This window comes from Syngnathus floridae, chromosome 13 (assembly GCF_059516105.1).
Source record: "Syngnathus floridae isolate MCC-2025c chromosome 13, RoL_Sflo_1.0, whole genome shotgun sequence".
Lineage (NCBI taxonomy): Eukaryota > Metazoa > Chordata > Actinopteri > Syngnathiformes > Syngnathidae > Syngnathus > Syngnathus floridae.
In genome coordinates, this window is record NC_142425.1 from 10,503,875 (window position 1) to 10,517,937 (window position 14,063).

General features: G+C 46.3%; 2 protein-coding genes across 19 annotated transcripts in view; one reads left to right on the forward strand and one right to left on the reverse strand.

Annotated features, from left to right (window-relative positions):
• Positions 1-14,063, forward strand: part of LOC148388653 (uncharacterized) — a 91,525-nt gene that overhangs the window by 58,132 nt on the left and 19,330 nt on the right. For 9 of the 18 annotated variants that reach the window (XM_088393460.1, XM_088393457.1, XM_088393459.1 and 6 more), the window contains exons 7-9: positions 954-1,128; positions 6,790-6,935; positions 10,290-10,347. In XM_088393460.1, coding sequence (XP_088249586.1) covers positions 954-1,115 — 162 coding nt within the window. In that variant the 3' untranslated portion in view covers positions 1,116-1,128; positions 6,790-6,935; positions 10,290-10,347. Of the gene's footprint in view, positions 1-953; positions 1,129-6,693; positions 6,709-6,789; positions 6,936-10,289; positions 10,348-14,063 lie in introns of those variants that run through there. The other 9 variants (XR_015861996.1, XR_015861997.1, XM_088393468.1 and 6 more) reach the window with 4 other exon arrangements.
• Positions 1-14,063, reverse strand: part of trabd2b (TraB domain containing 2B) — a 28,286-nt gene that overhangs the window by 7,733 nt on the left and 6,490 nt on the right. Inside the window, exons 3-4 of the mRNA XM_088393452.1 lie at positions 1,615-1,761; positions 196-370 (exon numbers count right to left, since the gene is read on the reverse strand). Of these exons, the coding sequence (XP_088249578.1) occupies positions 196-370; positions 1,615-1,761 (322 nt within the window). The remainder of the gene's footprint in view (positions 1-195; positions 371-1,614; positions 1,762-14,063) is intronic.

Consider the following 14,063-nt stretch of genomic DNA (forward strand, 5'->3'; position numbering starts at 1 on the left):
CAAACGCAGAGGAAGAGCCAACACGAAAAAAAGTAAAAATAAAAGACAGCAAGTGTTATAATTTGTGATAAGACCTATTTATTAGGGCCTAACTAGATCAAGCTGGAATAAGTCTGCTAGCTTAATGCTAACACATCATGGGAAACCCCATAGATGGGCTAATGACTAGCATTTATGTGGTATGCACCCTCTCACCTGCGCCAAAGGCGAAAAAGTAGGTCTGGTTGGGGTTCCTCTGCAGCAGGGCGGACACGCGACGGGCCATGCGCTCGTTACGCTTGTAGATGAGCTCCTGGCGAAAGTAGCTGTCGATCTGCTGCGCCGTGGTGCGTTCGTGAGCCGGCAGGGAGCTGTTGATGAAGTGCGGCAACTGCGTGAGGAGTAAAACGAAAGGCTAATTTATTGCGAAGGTATTCATCAACTGCCACATTCGAGATAATGAGACGCGTCGCGGCGTTAGCGCTAGCAACGATTGCGTTGGACGCAAAGGGTCAGCGAGTTTCGGGTGTTAAACATCGGCGGTCTCGGTCGACACCCGTCCCGACATGACATTTTATGATGTTATTTAAGAGCGGTGAATTACAGTGTGGAGTTCCCACAATGCCTCGGTAAGACAAATGAAACGCTATTGAGTTTCTGGTGGGAGAGCAGATGTGTTTCATGTGTTTGGGTTTGACACTCAAAACGATTTATTGAAGCAAGTAGCGCTCGCTCGCATTTGTCCACTTCACGCTTGCGTTATATCCGAGTGGCTTAAACCTTTGTCGACACAAACGTGCGATATTAAAGATGTTGGAAAGGTGCACTCACTGAGTATCTTTGTTTACAAATCGGTTCATATCACGTGTAGATAAACACACGTTTCGAGCTCCCAGGTGTCTGATCGCTCTAGCATGTGCTGGAAAATTCCAGTACATGTCATTTCATTATGGCCCAATTGCTCTGATTTAAAGGGCAGGAGGCCGCCGGCGGGCTTCTCCAGCGCCGCGACGAGCTCCCCGGGGCTGACTGAGTTAGAAAGACGAATGAATACGGGCCACGAAAATGACATGAGGGGGCCCAGTGAGAATTTTTTTGCTTCAACTTTCACACTTTCTCGGGGGTCTCTGGTGTGAATAACTTGTAAAGGTAAGGTTACACTGTGTATTGGCTTTAATGTGTCTGGGAGTGATTTTTTTTTGTGTGTGTGGCGATTTGTTGACATTTTGTGTTTGAGCTGCATGTTTTAGAAGCTCCAAGTTGCTGTTGTGTCTTGTTAAAATGCTGTAAGCTATTTTGTCGATTGTCATGAAGACATAAATTCACGTCCCTCGAGTTCTTTCTTATTAGTTTTGATGTCAGGCTTACAGCCATACAAGTTTAGAAAGCCCCACGAAAGACCGCAAAATTTACTTTGACATAAAGATGCTTCGCAGATGGCGTGGAATCTCATGACTTTCGCATTTATTTTGAATTTGAGATGCTTATGGGTACACAGGGGGGACAAAACGGCTCATGTTCTTTTTTTGTGCGGTTAGCTTCTGCTTGTGTTTAAAATAAGCAAAAAATGTAATTTCACAATTGGCCATTGCGTTGGAAATAAAATGTCGAGGTCATCGGTGAGAGCAAGAGGACCTGCGAGTTGTCGTGGTTGAAGATGATGGAGCTGAGGTCGCCGCAGTTGTAATGCGTGATGAGATCCTCGGTGGTATAGGCGCCCTGCAGACTGCCCGCTCGGACGCCCTCGTGCTGGAGCAGGGTTTGGTTTAAGGCGAAGAGCACCTGTGGGAAGAAGCACATAAGATGACGACGATTCCTTTTGGTGTTTTAAGTCATCGATGTATTACAAAGTCAAAAACATCACAAAATTGGCGGATCGTGCGCTATTGTTGCAAGGCTAACGTCGTTAGCAATTTGTTAGGTACTTTCTTTCGAGGTCAACTGCAGGTAAAACCCACCGCACATGCACACCAGTGCGTTTCTGGTGCAGGGTGGAGAAAGTTTGGAAAGAGTTCTTTGAAACCTTTCTCTCTGTCACCGGGGCGCCGTAAATCTACAACAGCCATTAATAGCAAAAGTAAACCCTCTTTAAAGAGAATTTACTGCATGCAGCCGGCGTTCAGCCCGCTGACTCTGCTCGATGGGTCAAAACCAAAGACTCCCCCCCTATGCTCCCACCGACCCCTGCAGCGCCATGCCACATGCGATCGATCCGACATGTGGTCCGGGGCGGTTGATGGCCGCCGAGCTCGCTCCTCCAAGACCCGGAGGCCCACGGGAAGCCCTTTCACACACTTCTACATTGCTCCTAAACTGACGTGATTACGCCAAATGACTCATCTCGTCATAACTTCAAATCTCAGTTGGCGAGAGCCGTCCAAGAAAGTCAACGTCGAGAATGTCGATGATTCGCATAGCAGCTACGGTCCGATACAGCTGCTGGACTGATTTAGCCCCGAGCCGTAATTTACACAATTACTTGTTGCTTTCACAACCGTACTGAATACCCACCGGACACGTCATTAGGTACAGCTGCGCGATGGAGTGAGACAAAATTGTGCCCTCACCAAACCGTACAGTCAATTTGGAGTCATCCCGTTTTTTGTTGTATCTCGCTATTCAACAAAACCACAAACTGCAACAAAAGGTTTAATCTCTTTGGCAGAGGTAAGGTCAGTAACAGTATCATACTTCAGGTTACATTTTTATTGCACATAAAACTGCAAGTTGTTTTGAATTGTTCAATGCGAGCCCAGTTTATAGTTAATTTTATAGGTCGGGATGAGCGTCTACTATCCACCCCCCAAAAATAAAACCTCTTGAGTGGAGTCAGGAAGTGTCGGTTACACCTGCTCAATATTTTATGACACTTCTCTGGACAAAGCCGAGTGTGCAGGGAGACGGAAAGCTCGGTGTGTTGGTCGACGCAATTGTCAATATTGTCTTTCTCAGAGGCATAGAACAGAATTGCAGCCTGTAACCATGGCGACGGAGTTTATACAGGAGGAACTTGGTGTTTCTGATGTTGCGAAATAGGTCATGTTGGACTTTTTTTTTTTTCAGCCTGCCTTTTATCAAACCAACTCCTGATTCCCGAAATATTTTTTCTTTATCAAATAAAAAACTACTGCCCCCTGAAGATCTTTTTTTCCCCCCTGTAATATAAAAAGTCCAGAGTGGAGCTCCGGTTAACAAATAGCTAAGAATCATTTGTGTTAAGTAAAAAGTACATGTATTCACAGCGAGTGACCTTGAAGGCATTTAAAATTTGGCGGCGGTCTGCGAATAATGTTAGCAAGCTTGCATGCGGACGTGGCAAACTCGACAGGCGGAAAATGAAGTCAAACGAGAACAAAAAGAAAAAAGCTTGTTACTGCATTTACACGTCTATATTGTCTGCTTTCCTTGAAACCTCAAGAAAGGCCATTCAAAAGAAAGGAGACAGTAAAATGTGGGCTAGATGCTCCGATATGATGAAAGGCTTGTTTTTGAAGAGCGGAGCATGTGCTGAGCAGATGGAAGTGATGATCTCGCCGGATTAGCGAGCGGCGGAGAGTTTGGCTCGGTGGTTTTTGCACGCATGCAGCCGATTAGAAATCAGGTGCAAGAAAACAAACATGCCTTCCACTGAGTTATTCGCTCTGCTTGCTTTTAGATCCCCCAAATCACATCGACGCACTCGGTTATTGTTATCATCATCACGGGATTTATTCTGTGACGCCAATGCGAGACCCGAGTTTTTTTCTTTCCAGTTCTTTATCTCGCCGTCATTTAATCGGGCGCCGATAAAGAAAAACAGGGAGGTGCGTTCCCCTCCGCCGCTCTGGCCTCCCCAGAGAGCCGCTTGTGTTTCACGGCTTGAAAAGGCTTCCCCGGACCCGTGACCCTGAAGACATGCACCGCTGCGTCCCTCTGGGGGCTGAGGCGGGAGAGGGGGGGGGTCGCTTGGGTTTGCAGCACCCTGCAGGGCCAGAGTTTAGGTAAAGGAGTTGAAATAACATCCAGGGAAGTTCTCAGTGCCGGGTTCCCAGCAAAGACAGGTTCTTTGTGAGTTTTATGGAGGAGGATAAAGAACATCCAACTTCTAGTATATTTGAATTGCGAACCTGTTACCATTGTCTTGTTTGTTCATTTATTTATTTAGTTATTTAAAATTTTTAAATCTTGAAATTTTTATTTATTTCTTATTATTATTTTATTATTTTTTTTATTTAAATCTGTTTATTTATTCCCCCGCCAAGTTGACCTGAAAAAGCAGACATCTTTTCTCAATTGAGTCTTTGTTTTTCCATTTCTGGTTCCACGTTAAAGCTAATCAGTTTTATTGAGGGTGTTCATTTAAATGCACAATTAAGAGGCGCATCTAGAAAAAGCTGAGCTGTTGTGTCTTCGTGTCTGTGTGTACAATCTGTAGTGGCAGAGGGGCTTTCAAAGCCCGGTGTTGTCTGATGTTTTGGTCCGAGAAGCACCTTGAATACATTAAGCAAAGGAAAAGATGGTGTCACCCATCAAAGTCATGCGGACAGTCGGGCATGATAGCCCCGCCGTCATCTCCTCCGCTTTTATCCCGTTGTTCTCGGGTTTCTACTCTCGGTGGAGATGCGTGTAAGCTGTCAGGGGCTTTTTGGAGGCACCATTTAAACGACGTCTCCCTTCGTCGGATCCTCGCCAGAGGACTTTTTACAGCCAGCCCCTTGGCGCCTCGTAGCATGTGGACTCGACTCGCGTGTTTGAAGGTGAGCGGCGCTTTCAACTCATCCCATCTGGCGTCGGCCTCGGGTTGAGTCATCGGCCCCTTCCCGTGCCAACGTCGGCGTCAAAGTTCTCCTTTTTTTTTTTCTCCCTCCGTCCTACCGCTGTGCCTACTCGGCCCTCCGTCTTAGAGGAGGAAATCCCGGGATTACCTCGGGGACAATCCCAGTGGCAGAGGCCCGCTGCTGGCAGCTTCCGCAGAAAAGCCTCGTTTTATTCCCCTTCCGTCTCCCGAGGCAGGGGGCAAGCACTTGTGATTTTTTTTGTCACCCCTGTTGGCACTCTTTGGCCTGGCGCTCCTTCTGTTTTCTCCACTTAATAAGAGCACCGAGCGGGGGAGGTGGGGCGGCTCGGCTGTTGCCCCAGCTCTCTGTAAACTTGTCCACAAATAAACCCCGCTGTTTGACTTGGCAGGGCCGCGGCTGCGCCAGTCATCCCGGCTTTCCTGCTCCCTCCCCCCCCCCCCCTCTCAGAAAACGCAGAACAAAATAAAGTATGACTCGAGAAAGGCAGAAACAGCTCACAGCTGCTCCTTCACACGGACGCCCGCCCGTCCATGTCGGAGGAAGACGTGCAAATCACACAGTGAAATCTTGCTAATCTTTGTTTTCCTTTGATAGCGAGTCCGACATCTTACTTGGAACGGATCAATTTAAACAGACGCTTATTAATATGAAGCGATGGAATTTCAAACAGGTTGGGTGGCCCTCGAGAAACAAGATGACCAAGTCCAGCACTGTTCATGAGGCTCTAACGCGTCCTTTCAAAGTTGCCAAAATTTACGCTTTTAAATGACTTTTTGTCAACTCCAGCGCTTTCTCTGTCTCGGGAACACATTTGTTTTTGTTTTACTTTCAAGTTCATTCCAGAACAGTGGAAACCCTCAAATATACTTGGCCCGAAGAAAACCGCCACTTTAATAGAAAATGACACTCCTCTAAAATTACCATTTTTTTTCAATCCTTTAAATATTATTGTGCAGTCTATGGCCTCTTTCTGTTCCATTATTTCTTATGTGATGTTGGATTCAATTTTCTTATTCACTTAAGCGCATCCATTAATGTGACTCAAGCAGACTCAAACCTTCCTAGAACCACGTGAACAAAAAGTAGCAAATCAAACTTTTGATGCCTTAACTGGCCGATGGAGCCTGTGACTGCAGAGCTGCCACACTGATTGACGTTTTTATGATGTGTCAAATGATTTCTGGTAGGCCTCTTCAAAATGGCTGTTGAGGGATTCAAACACATCTTGTGAGTGCTTATGAGGTCTTACAAAAGTTCTCCCCATGTATATAGGCGAAGATTTTACCAAGCAAATTAAGCAACTGGAGATAAAAAAAAAACAAATAGAATGTCCATATCCCAGAAAGCCTATGCTAATGTTAGCATTTGCTTGTTCGTGTTAAGAGAATAACGCAAACGTCACAGATGAAATGCTTAATGGAGCTTAAAAATGTTCTGCCCTCATGGCGGAATTCACGCAGCCTTCCTAGATCAGGTCGCGCTAACCTCATCGCCTTCTTAAAACTTGTAGTCCATCACGAACATCGTGGCCTCCGCTAATCCCAACGCATTTCACACACTGCCCCCCCAGTTTAAAAAAAAAAAAAAAAAAAGATCGCAATGAATCCAACAATGTGTGCGATACGATCCAAACCAGATGAGAAACGTCGGCACATGTTTAAGACATTCCGACGTCGCCCTCTCTTATCTCCCTCAGCTTTTCCTGAGCTTACAGATTTGGACGCAATCATCCCCAAAGAATGATTTGTCCTTCTAAAAAGTCCACATCAGAGGTGCGGCTGAAATATGAGCTTGCCACATAATCACCTGCAAAAAGGGCCAGGTGACTCAAGTCACGCCGTCCCTGCTACTCTCGGACGTCATTCTAGCGTTATGCAGTCAAACGGATTCCAGTCAAATCTCTTTTTTGGCCGAAAAAAACGTTTGACACGGTTAGAACGTTCTCTGCCAGGTACGACTGCCGCCTTGGAAAGAGATGAAACGGATTTGGGCAGACGGCGAGCAATAAGTTTTAACTTCTACCTTGTTCCAGCTCTTTGGTACATTCCTCCTCCTCACAAAAAACACACCACCCAGAGATGGCAGCCCTGCAGCCTTCCAGGAAACGAACGCATGATCGCACCCGAGCTCTCTTCTTAGGCAAACACTGGGCCTGAACCACAACGGCTTCTGAAAAAGGCGAGTCGGCCAGAGAACGTGTTGAATGCGTGTGTGTGTGTGACATCTGTTGGTGTGTGTGTGTGTGCCAGCGCATGCAGCCCACAGGGGCTCAAAGGGCAGACTTGGGCAGCCACGCTCGGCGTTTTGCGGTCCCTCCGTCAGCACATCACAGCTTCGCGGCCTTTAAACAGGCCACAAATCATCAGAGGGACCACACCGACGCGATGGAAACCCTCCGACCCTGACAAGTTATGTGCGAATCGGGAAATACGAACAAACTGTTAAATTTGGGATCGACGGCGACGTCGCTACATAAACAAGCTTCTGTACACTTTTAACCGGATTACAAAAACTGGGTTTGAGGAAGGAAAAAAAAAATGAAAATTAGCTATGTATTTCGTAATCCAAGCAAAATTATCGGTGAGCCGAAACGGAGCCACATCACAGAAGCACCGCAGTGGGAGCGTTGACGTGATCTCGGATGGGTTCCGGGTGAGCGGCCGTGGTTTCACGGGCGCTGCGTGCATGTGAATACACACTGACAGATGTCTCGCACACTTTGGGATTATTGCAAAAGAATGTAAAAAGGGGATGACTGCGGCTGTGACTGTGACTCACACGCTCCAGATTACAAAGGAGCCAACACGCATGCAAACACATGCTGGACCAAAGGTTGAATAAGTTTGCACCGCTTTAAATCGCGGACGTGCCCATTGAGAATGTCGACTGCAGCAAAACAAAACACTCCTCTGTTTCTTCCGATCATGTCTTTCCTTTCACCCCGATTTGTCTTTATTCTCCATGTCAACACCCCCCACCTGGTTCATGGCATCCAAGTGGCCATGGCAACACTCCAAAACGGTGGATGAGTCAACAATGAGCTGTTTGCTTTCCACCCTCTCTGTCAAGGTGGACTGAGAATGAATGAACGAGCATGTTAATGTTCAACATTGAAAATGAATTCTAAATGCCCATCTACCGTTTTAAAACAAATGCAGATATGTGACAAAAAAAATCTATTAGGCTAACTGAATTTGGCGTTCAGCATAGGTATAACATTTAGCGATAACAATTTAGCACAGATATGACGTTTAGCTATAACAATTTAGCATATATCAAAGCTATACATAAGTCGTGAGGTAAGGTCATTCACCCCACAAGGAAAATCACAACTAAAAAAATTTGCATGAAAAGACAGCTAGCTTAATGCTACCATATCACATAAATCATCATGTCCAGGCTAATAGAAATGGCGTATGTAACTGAAGTCTATTTAAGGACATTATCTGCCTCTTCTTGGTCTTATTCAGACTTGCTTATACTGTATAGGACTGTAAAACCTATAATTTTAAAATTGCTTAAAAATCTGTGACGCTAGTGACGAGCTAATGTAGTGGGGGAACTCTGACCGTCTAAAGCGCCAGGACAATTGTTAGCTGCCGAGCGGCGAGCGTGTAACGCAACATTGTTGGCATCCGTGTTGACCTTGGGATGCTTTATACCAGCAACCACTCACGGTTCTCGTTTTACCCTTTTGCTGTTTCCAAAACATCCATCGGGATGTCAGCGTGCATCATCCCATGCATGTCCGTGTGCAGCGGACGGACGCTCATAAATTGCCACGCTCGTTTCACAGCAGCTGCACGTTCGCTTCCATTCTGACCGACCCCCCCCCCCCCCGGCTTTGCCTTTATCTCCTCACCCCTTTGACTTATGTCCGTTTTATTCCTCTTCCTGTCCCCCGTTTGTTTCTGACTTTCACCGGCCTGCCACCCATCTGTTTCTCATCACACAGCCGAGGTTGTGGCCATGAGGGAGCTGGATGAGATAGAAGAGGAGGGGAGTCACTTATCCCTTCCTATCAAATTCAGACTGCACGAACAACTGTAAGACTGTTGTTTTGTTTTTATTTTGTAAGTGTGGAAGCATTCCTGCATGCGCGTGTGTGGAAAACCAGCAAATAAACCGCCCCCCCCAAAAAGGAGAAGTGAGTTAATGAGCTCCTCCAGGGATGTTTACTTTTTTCATAACCAACGCAAACAGAAATTTGGCTGACTGCGGCGGCCCTTAAAGACGCACATAAGCGCCTCTCAGTGCGATGAGCTGTCAGACCCTGTTAGACTTGGCGTTCCTGTTCCTGCGGTTTGGATCTCCTTTCTGAGGAGGACCTTTTCCCCGCATCAGGAACTTCCAGGGAGCAGCGGGAGCCAACGCGGGGAGGAAAGAGGACAGACAGGAAGGGAGCGCCGAGGGCCTCTCGTTATTGTAGTCATTTGCTGAAATAACTCGCATGATTTGTGAAGCACATTAAGGAGTTCGTGCGTGCCGCTCGGAACAACCACGCCGTCATCGGAGCCACTCCATCGCCCTCGGGCGTATCAATGTTGCGGAGAACGCATTTGCGTATGAATAATATTAGGATACCTTCAGTTTCAATTACATTCCTTCCAGATGAGCCCCCGAAGAGCTCATGGCTGATTAAAACGAATTTATTTGTGTTTCTCATCCACGACGGGGGAAAAAAAAAAGTGGACTCGATTTTATTTTTAAGGACAAGAGCCACATTGGCGGCTTGTCCTCTTGGGTGGGCAGAGGAGGCGAACCAGAACAGACATCCATCAAAATGATTTCAGCCACAGTCATTGATGCCTTCGCAATAGACAAACGGTCATTTGAGACCAACGTCGCTTTTTGGGTTGTTTTTATCCCACTAAGAAAACGTTGGTTTCTGACTTTGGCGTCTGCGTTTTAAAAACAAACTCAATATTTCTTCCAAATCAAAATCTCATCCCATTTTCCTTTACCATTCTTTTATTATATTACTGTTGGCTTTCACGGATAGCTAGCTTGCTAGCTAGCAATGGCCGTACCCTTAGATAGATATGATTGAGGCTTTATTCATATTCCACAAACGTAATATTAATCGGAATACTTTGTTTGGACCAGTGAGGCAGCGTAGAACATATTATTCTAAAACACATTTTTGATTTGACTTCCCCTTTAAGCTAATTACTGAGACAATATCTTGCTGGCTAGCGCTGGTGTCCCTAAATTTGATTATTATTGAAGCCCCAATTTCCGTACATTTGTGCTTTAATTTTCCACCCCAGGTTCTGCTAATATGAGAACATGACAGCTAATTAGCATTAGATTCGGAAAGTACGATAGCGGCTTTCTAGCCCATATGTCGAGCTGTCCTCCGTCCCTCCACTGAGTTAAGTTCAAATCGCGCTGATGTCACTGAAGTCATAAATGTCTTGGCTGTGTTTTTTTTTTCCTCCCTTTTTTCACTCGCCAATTCTTCCATCTTCTCCCCTCTCATTCTTTCCCCTCCTAATCATCATTTTTTTTGTCTCTTGTCTCGGTTTCCAGGGGCAACGCTTCAAATTTGTTATGGTCATTTGGAAGCAAACAGCAGCCAGGTTGAGGGGTAAGATTATTTTTTTCTCTAATGCATTTTGTCTGTCTTCATGGCTCAACTGATTTTTGCTCAGGGAAAATACTCCCAACGCTTTAGATTTTTTTTTTTTCCCCCAGAAGTTATTGCAAGGAATCTGACACAACTTGCTGCCTTGGCAACAGAGCTCAAATATAATCAACGACGTGCAGCGCGGGTGTCGGAACACTCCCAAATACTCGCACACACAAACACAGCATGCGGCGAAAACTATTCTTAGGCTGTGTATAGTCGCTTGTGTAAAAACAGCATCATTTACAGTTGCCCGTCATTTGCCAAGTGCGAGGACACGGCCTGAACCGTAAAAAAAAAGGAAGCCATGTGACGTATGGATGGCCAGATGTAGGAAAATGGAAATCATCTCACTGTGGGGACCAGCAAACTTTTGAAGCGTCAGTCCAACACTAGCAATAACAAACCGAAAGTGCAAATGTGTCAGATTTTTGTCATTGATCTTAAAGTTAACTTCAAACTTTGGTCGGACCTCACTTCTCAACAGCCTATAAATCTCCACTCGTATGCGTGTTGAGAGAGCAATGAAGGCAATTACCGCTGCGATTTCCACATAAGTGAGTCGTCCGATTTGTCAGCTCGGTTTGGAGAAGGCATCGAGAAAAATGGCTCAAAGAAAATGTTGTTACGCAAAGGTACATTGAGCGAAACCCGACGCCTAAATTCGCATATACTGAAGGGGGGAGGAGTCAGAAGATAAAATACGGCTTCATAATGTGACGCTGGCTGGACCGTAGCGCGGGTGGTCTGGCACAGTGACTTGACATATGCATCAAGAAGCAAGACATGTTCACGTAGCCAAGTTCAACTCGGTTCTGCTGCTCTCTGTCTACTCAGCTGTGCACCAGGAATCCTTGAATCTTGCCCGCATTCCGCAAAACTGGCAAGTCAGACAATTATCTGTCTGCCATTTAGCACAGTTGGTCCTTTTGAACTCTTTTGTAACCTCCGTCAAATGATCTGTTGGCGAATCGGGCAGCCATTTTGTTTTCCGACGTCGGAACTTCCCAGCCGTCTTTAACGCGGCATCTGTCTTGGCCAACCGCACCAAGAAACCTTTTTTGAGACTTGATTAGTCTCCACAATTTCATATTTTTATAGTGGCAGTATAATCTAGCGTGACCTGAGCGGGGCTTCTATTTTTCTTAGGGGAGGTTGGCAGCCGACTTGAAACGCCTCCCCATAAAATTCCACTCCATGTGGACGACAGACCGACGGCCAGCCACCCACCCGGCTCTCGCTAATGAACATCAAGTCGAATTCAACAAAAGACGCTTCATAAAAAAAGAGGAATTCGGGGGCCCCGGCGCTGGCGATCCGCAGGTGTAGCTAACAAAATGGCCGCTGAGTGTCATTTCTACTCGCACAAAAACGCTTTTGAACATGCTTTCTTGCACATAACTCGCACTCTGTGATTTCGTACCTGTCCGAAGGCCACAAACCGCAAAGACGCCGCGGGATATGAGCGCCCACGCCATTTAGTCGCTATTAAAATCCGTGTATTAATAGACACGTCCTTATTCAAAGACGGCGCACCTTCTCGACCCCTCCCTCCTCCACCTGCTCGTCATTCATATGCCTTCCGCCCCATCGCAAGCGCACAATCCCACGTGTGTGCGCGGCACAGCGCGCGTATTCATCTGGCGGGGCCTCGGCACGTTGACATGTTTCCCCGCTAATCTGTTTGCACAACGTTGCCGCCGACCGCGGACCAATCAGGTACTGCGGGGGGTTTTGAAAAAATTTAAACGGGTCTCGTGTACGAAAAAAGTTGGGGGCCTTAGAACGATTTTCTAAATGAAGAAAGATGAGCCACCCACTGAGAATCTCATTGTCTCCTCTTTCTCATGGTCTTCCTCTCGCCCGCCCTTCCCGGAAGAGCAGAGACGACTCGCCGAGTGCATTTGATTCCTCGTCTCATTTGCGCTGCGTAAACTCTGCCATGTGTGCGATATTACGTCTAAATTGTTCCAGAGTTGGAAAAGCCGCCCAGCGCCAACTGACAGGTGTAATTGAGCGTGATATAAGCCGCGCCGGAAAGGAGAAGACGGATTTAAGTAAAACGCAATGAGGCCAAGCCGTGATAGCTCTTTGCTCGTGTTAACGGTACATGAGGTCCTTTTTTGTGGCGCTAGCAACAAACTGTGCTTTGACGCTTGGGAATTGTGCCCTCACATTTACCTTGGTCAAATGTTCTCCCAGCCGCTTATCCTATTAAACATCATCCGCACAGACTAATTGGCTCAGGTCGGTGTCGTTGCACGTTGAGCCGCTTGGGGAGGGTGAGTTAAGGGGGCTCCCGCGCGTTTAGCCAAAGGGAGACGAGGTCATCGGGAGGCCGATGACAAAGGCGACCGCCCCCTTCGGTCAATCGGGTTCACGGAAAATCTTTGAAAGGTTGAAGCGGCGTTCTGAACGTTCTCACCCGGCTTCTCCTGCAGCGTCGTAAAACACGATGGTTAACCGGCGGGGCCAGACGGATTTTTTACGTCGATGTAACGTGAGGCCGCGCAGACGGCCGGCTTCTGCTTCGGATCATTTTTTTCCCCCATGAATCAATAATAGCTAAAAATAAGACATGTGATGCAAGAGGGTTGCAGCGTACGTGATTTGGAGAGGCGAGCAACGCTCAGTGGCTGGAGTAGAAATGGGGCACAAGGCGAAAGGGGCGCAGGACTTGCACAGGTCACATTAGAAGTGGGTTCAGTGAGAGGGCTTCGCTAATTCCACTTAATCCTCGACAAGCCTCCCTCACATGCACGCACACACACACTTGCTCTCTGCTGACATCTATTTATGACCACTAGTCAATGTGTGTGTGCGTGTGAGGAACGGGCGTGTTAATATGCGCACAACAGGACGCTGAGTTCAGGTCCAACCAACAAGTGTCCGACATGGAAAGTTACATGCCTAGGCACACTGGGATTTATTTATTTTTTTGCTTCAACCTTGTCGACACACCCACACACGTTTCACACCTAAAAGAAATATTAAATCAAATTTTGTATTTTACTTTATTTGCCTTAAACAAATCAATTTGTTTTTAATTGTCGTTTTATCATAGCTTATTGTCATACAAGTTGATAGTAATGCAATAAATAAATAAATAAATAAATGCACGAGTGAGTGAATAAACAAATGTCTTAATTATTAGATAAATTAATGAATTAATTAATAAATAAATAGATAAATTCCTGCAGCTGTTCATTGCATACACACACACAAACATCAAAGGTACGGCCCTGCTTAAACTAAACACGGACTACCAAAGTTATAAAACAGTGACGTCCCAGAAGACAACAACATTCCGGAGGGGCCGAGCGAGTGAGTCTCGGAGGAAATCAGTCAGTCACATTCCAGTCTGCGATCAATCAGCCCAGACAACCCGAGATTAACCTCATTCAGCCCTTCTGGAAAACTACCTGGCCTCGCATCCCAAAACAACCAAACTCTCACCGCTGCTGTGTCACCCTGATGGGAAAAGCAGGAAGAAATGATGGATAGCTGGCTTATTAATCCTGAGGGAAATTAAAAAAAAAGACGGCTGTCATTCGAATCCACCTGATTGGTCCAAAAAATGTTTCTTAGGGCATATAGATGATGAAAAAATCGCAATTAACCGCCAGTATCAATCACATCCTCAAATCACGCAATAGAATAATAGCCTTGTGTTGACA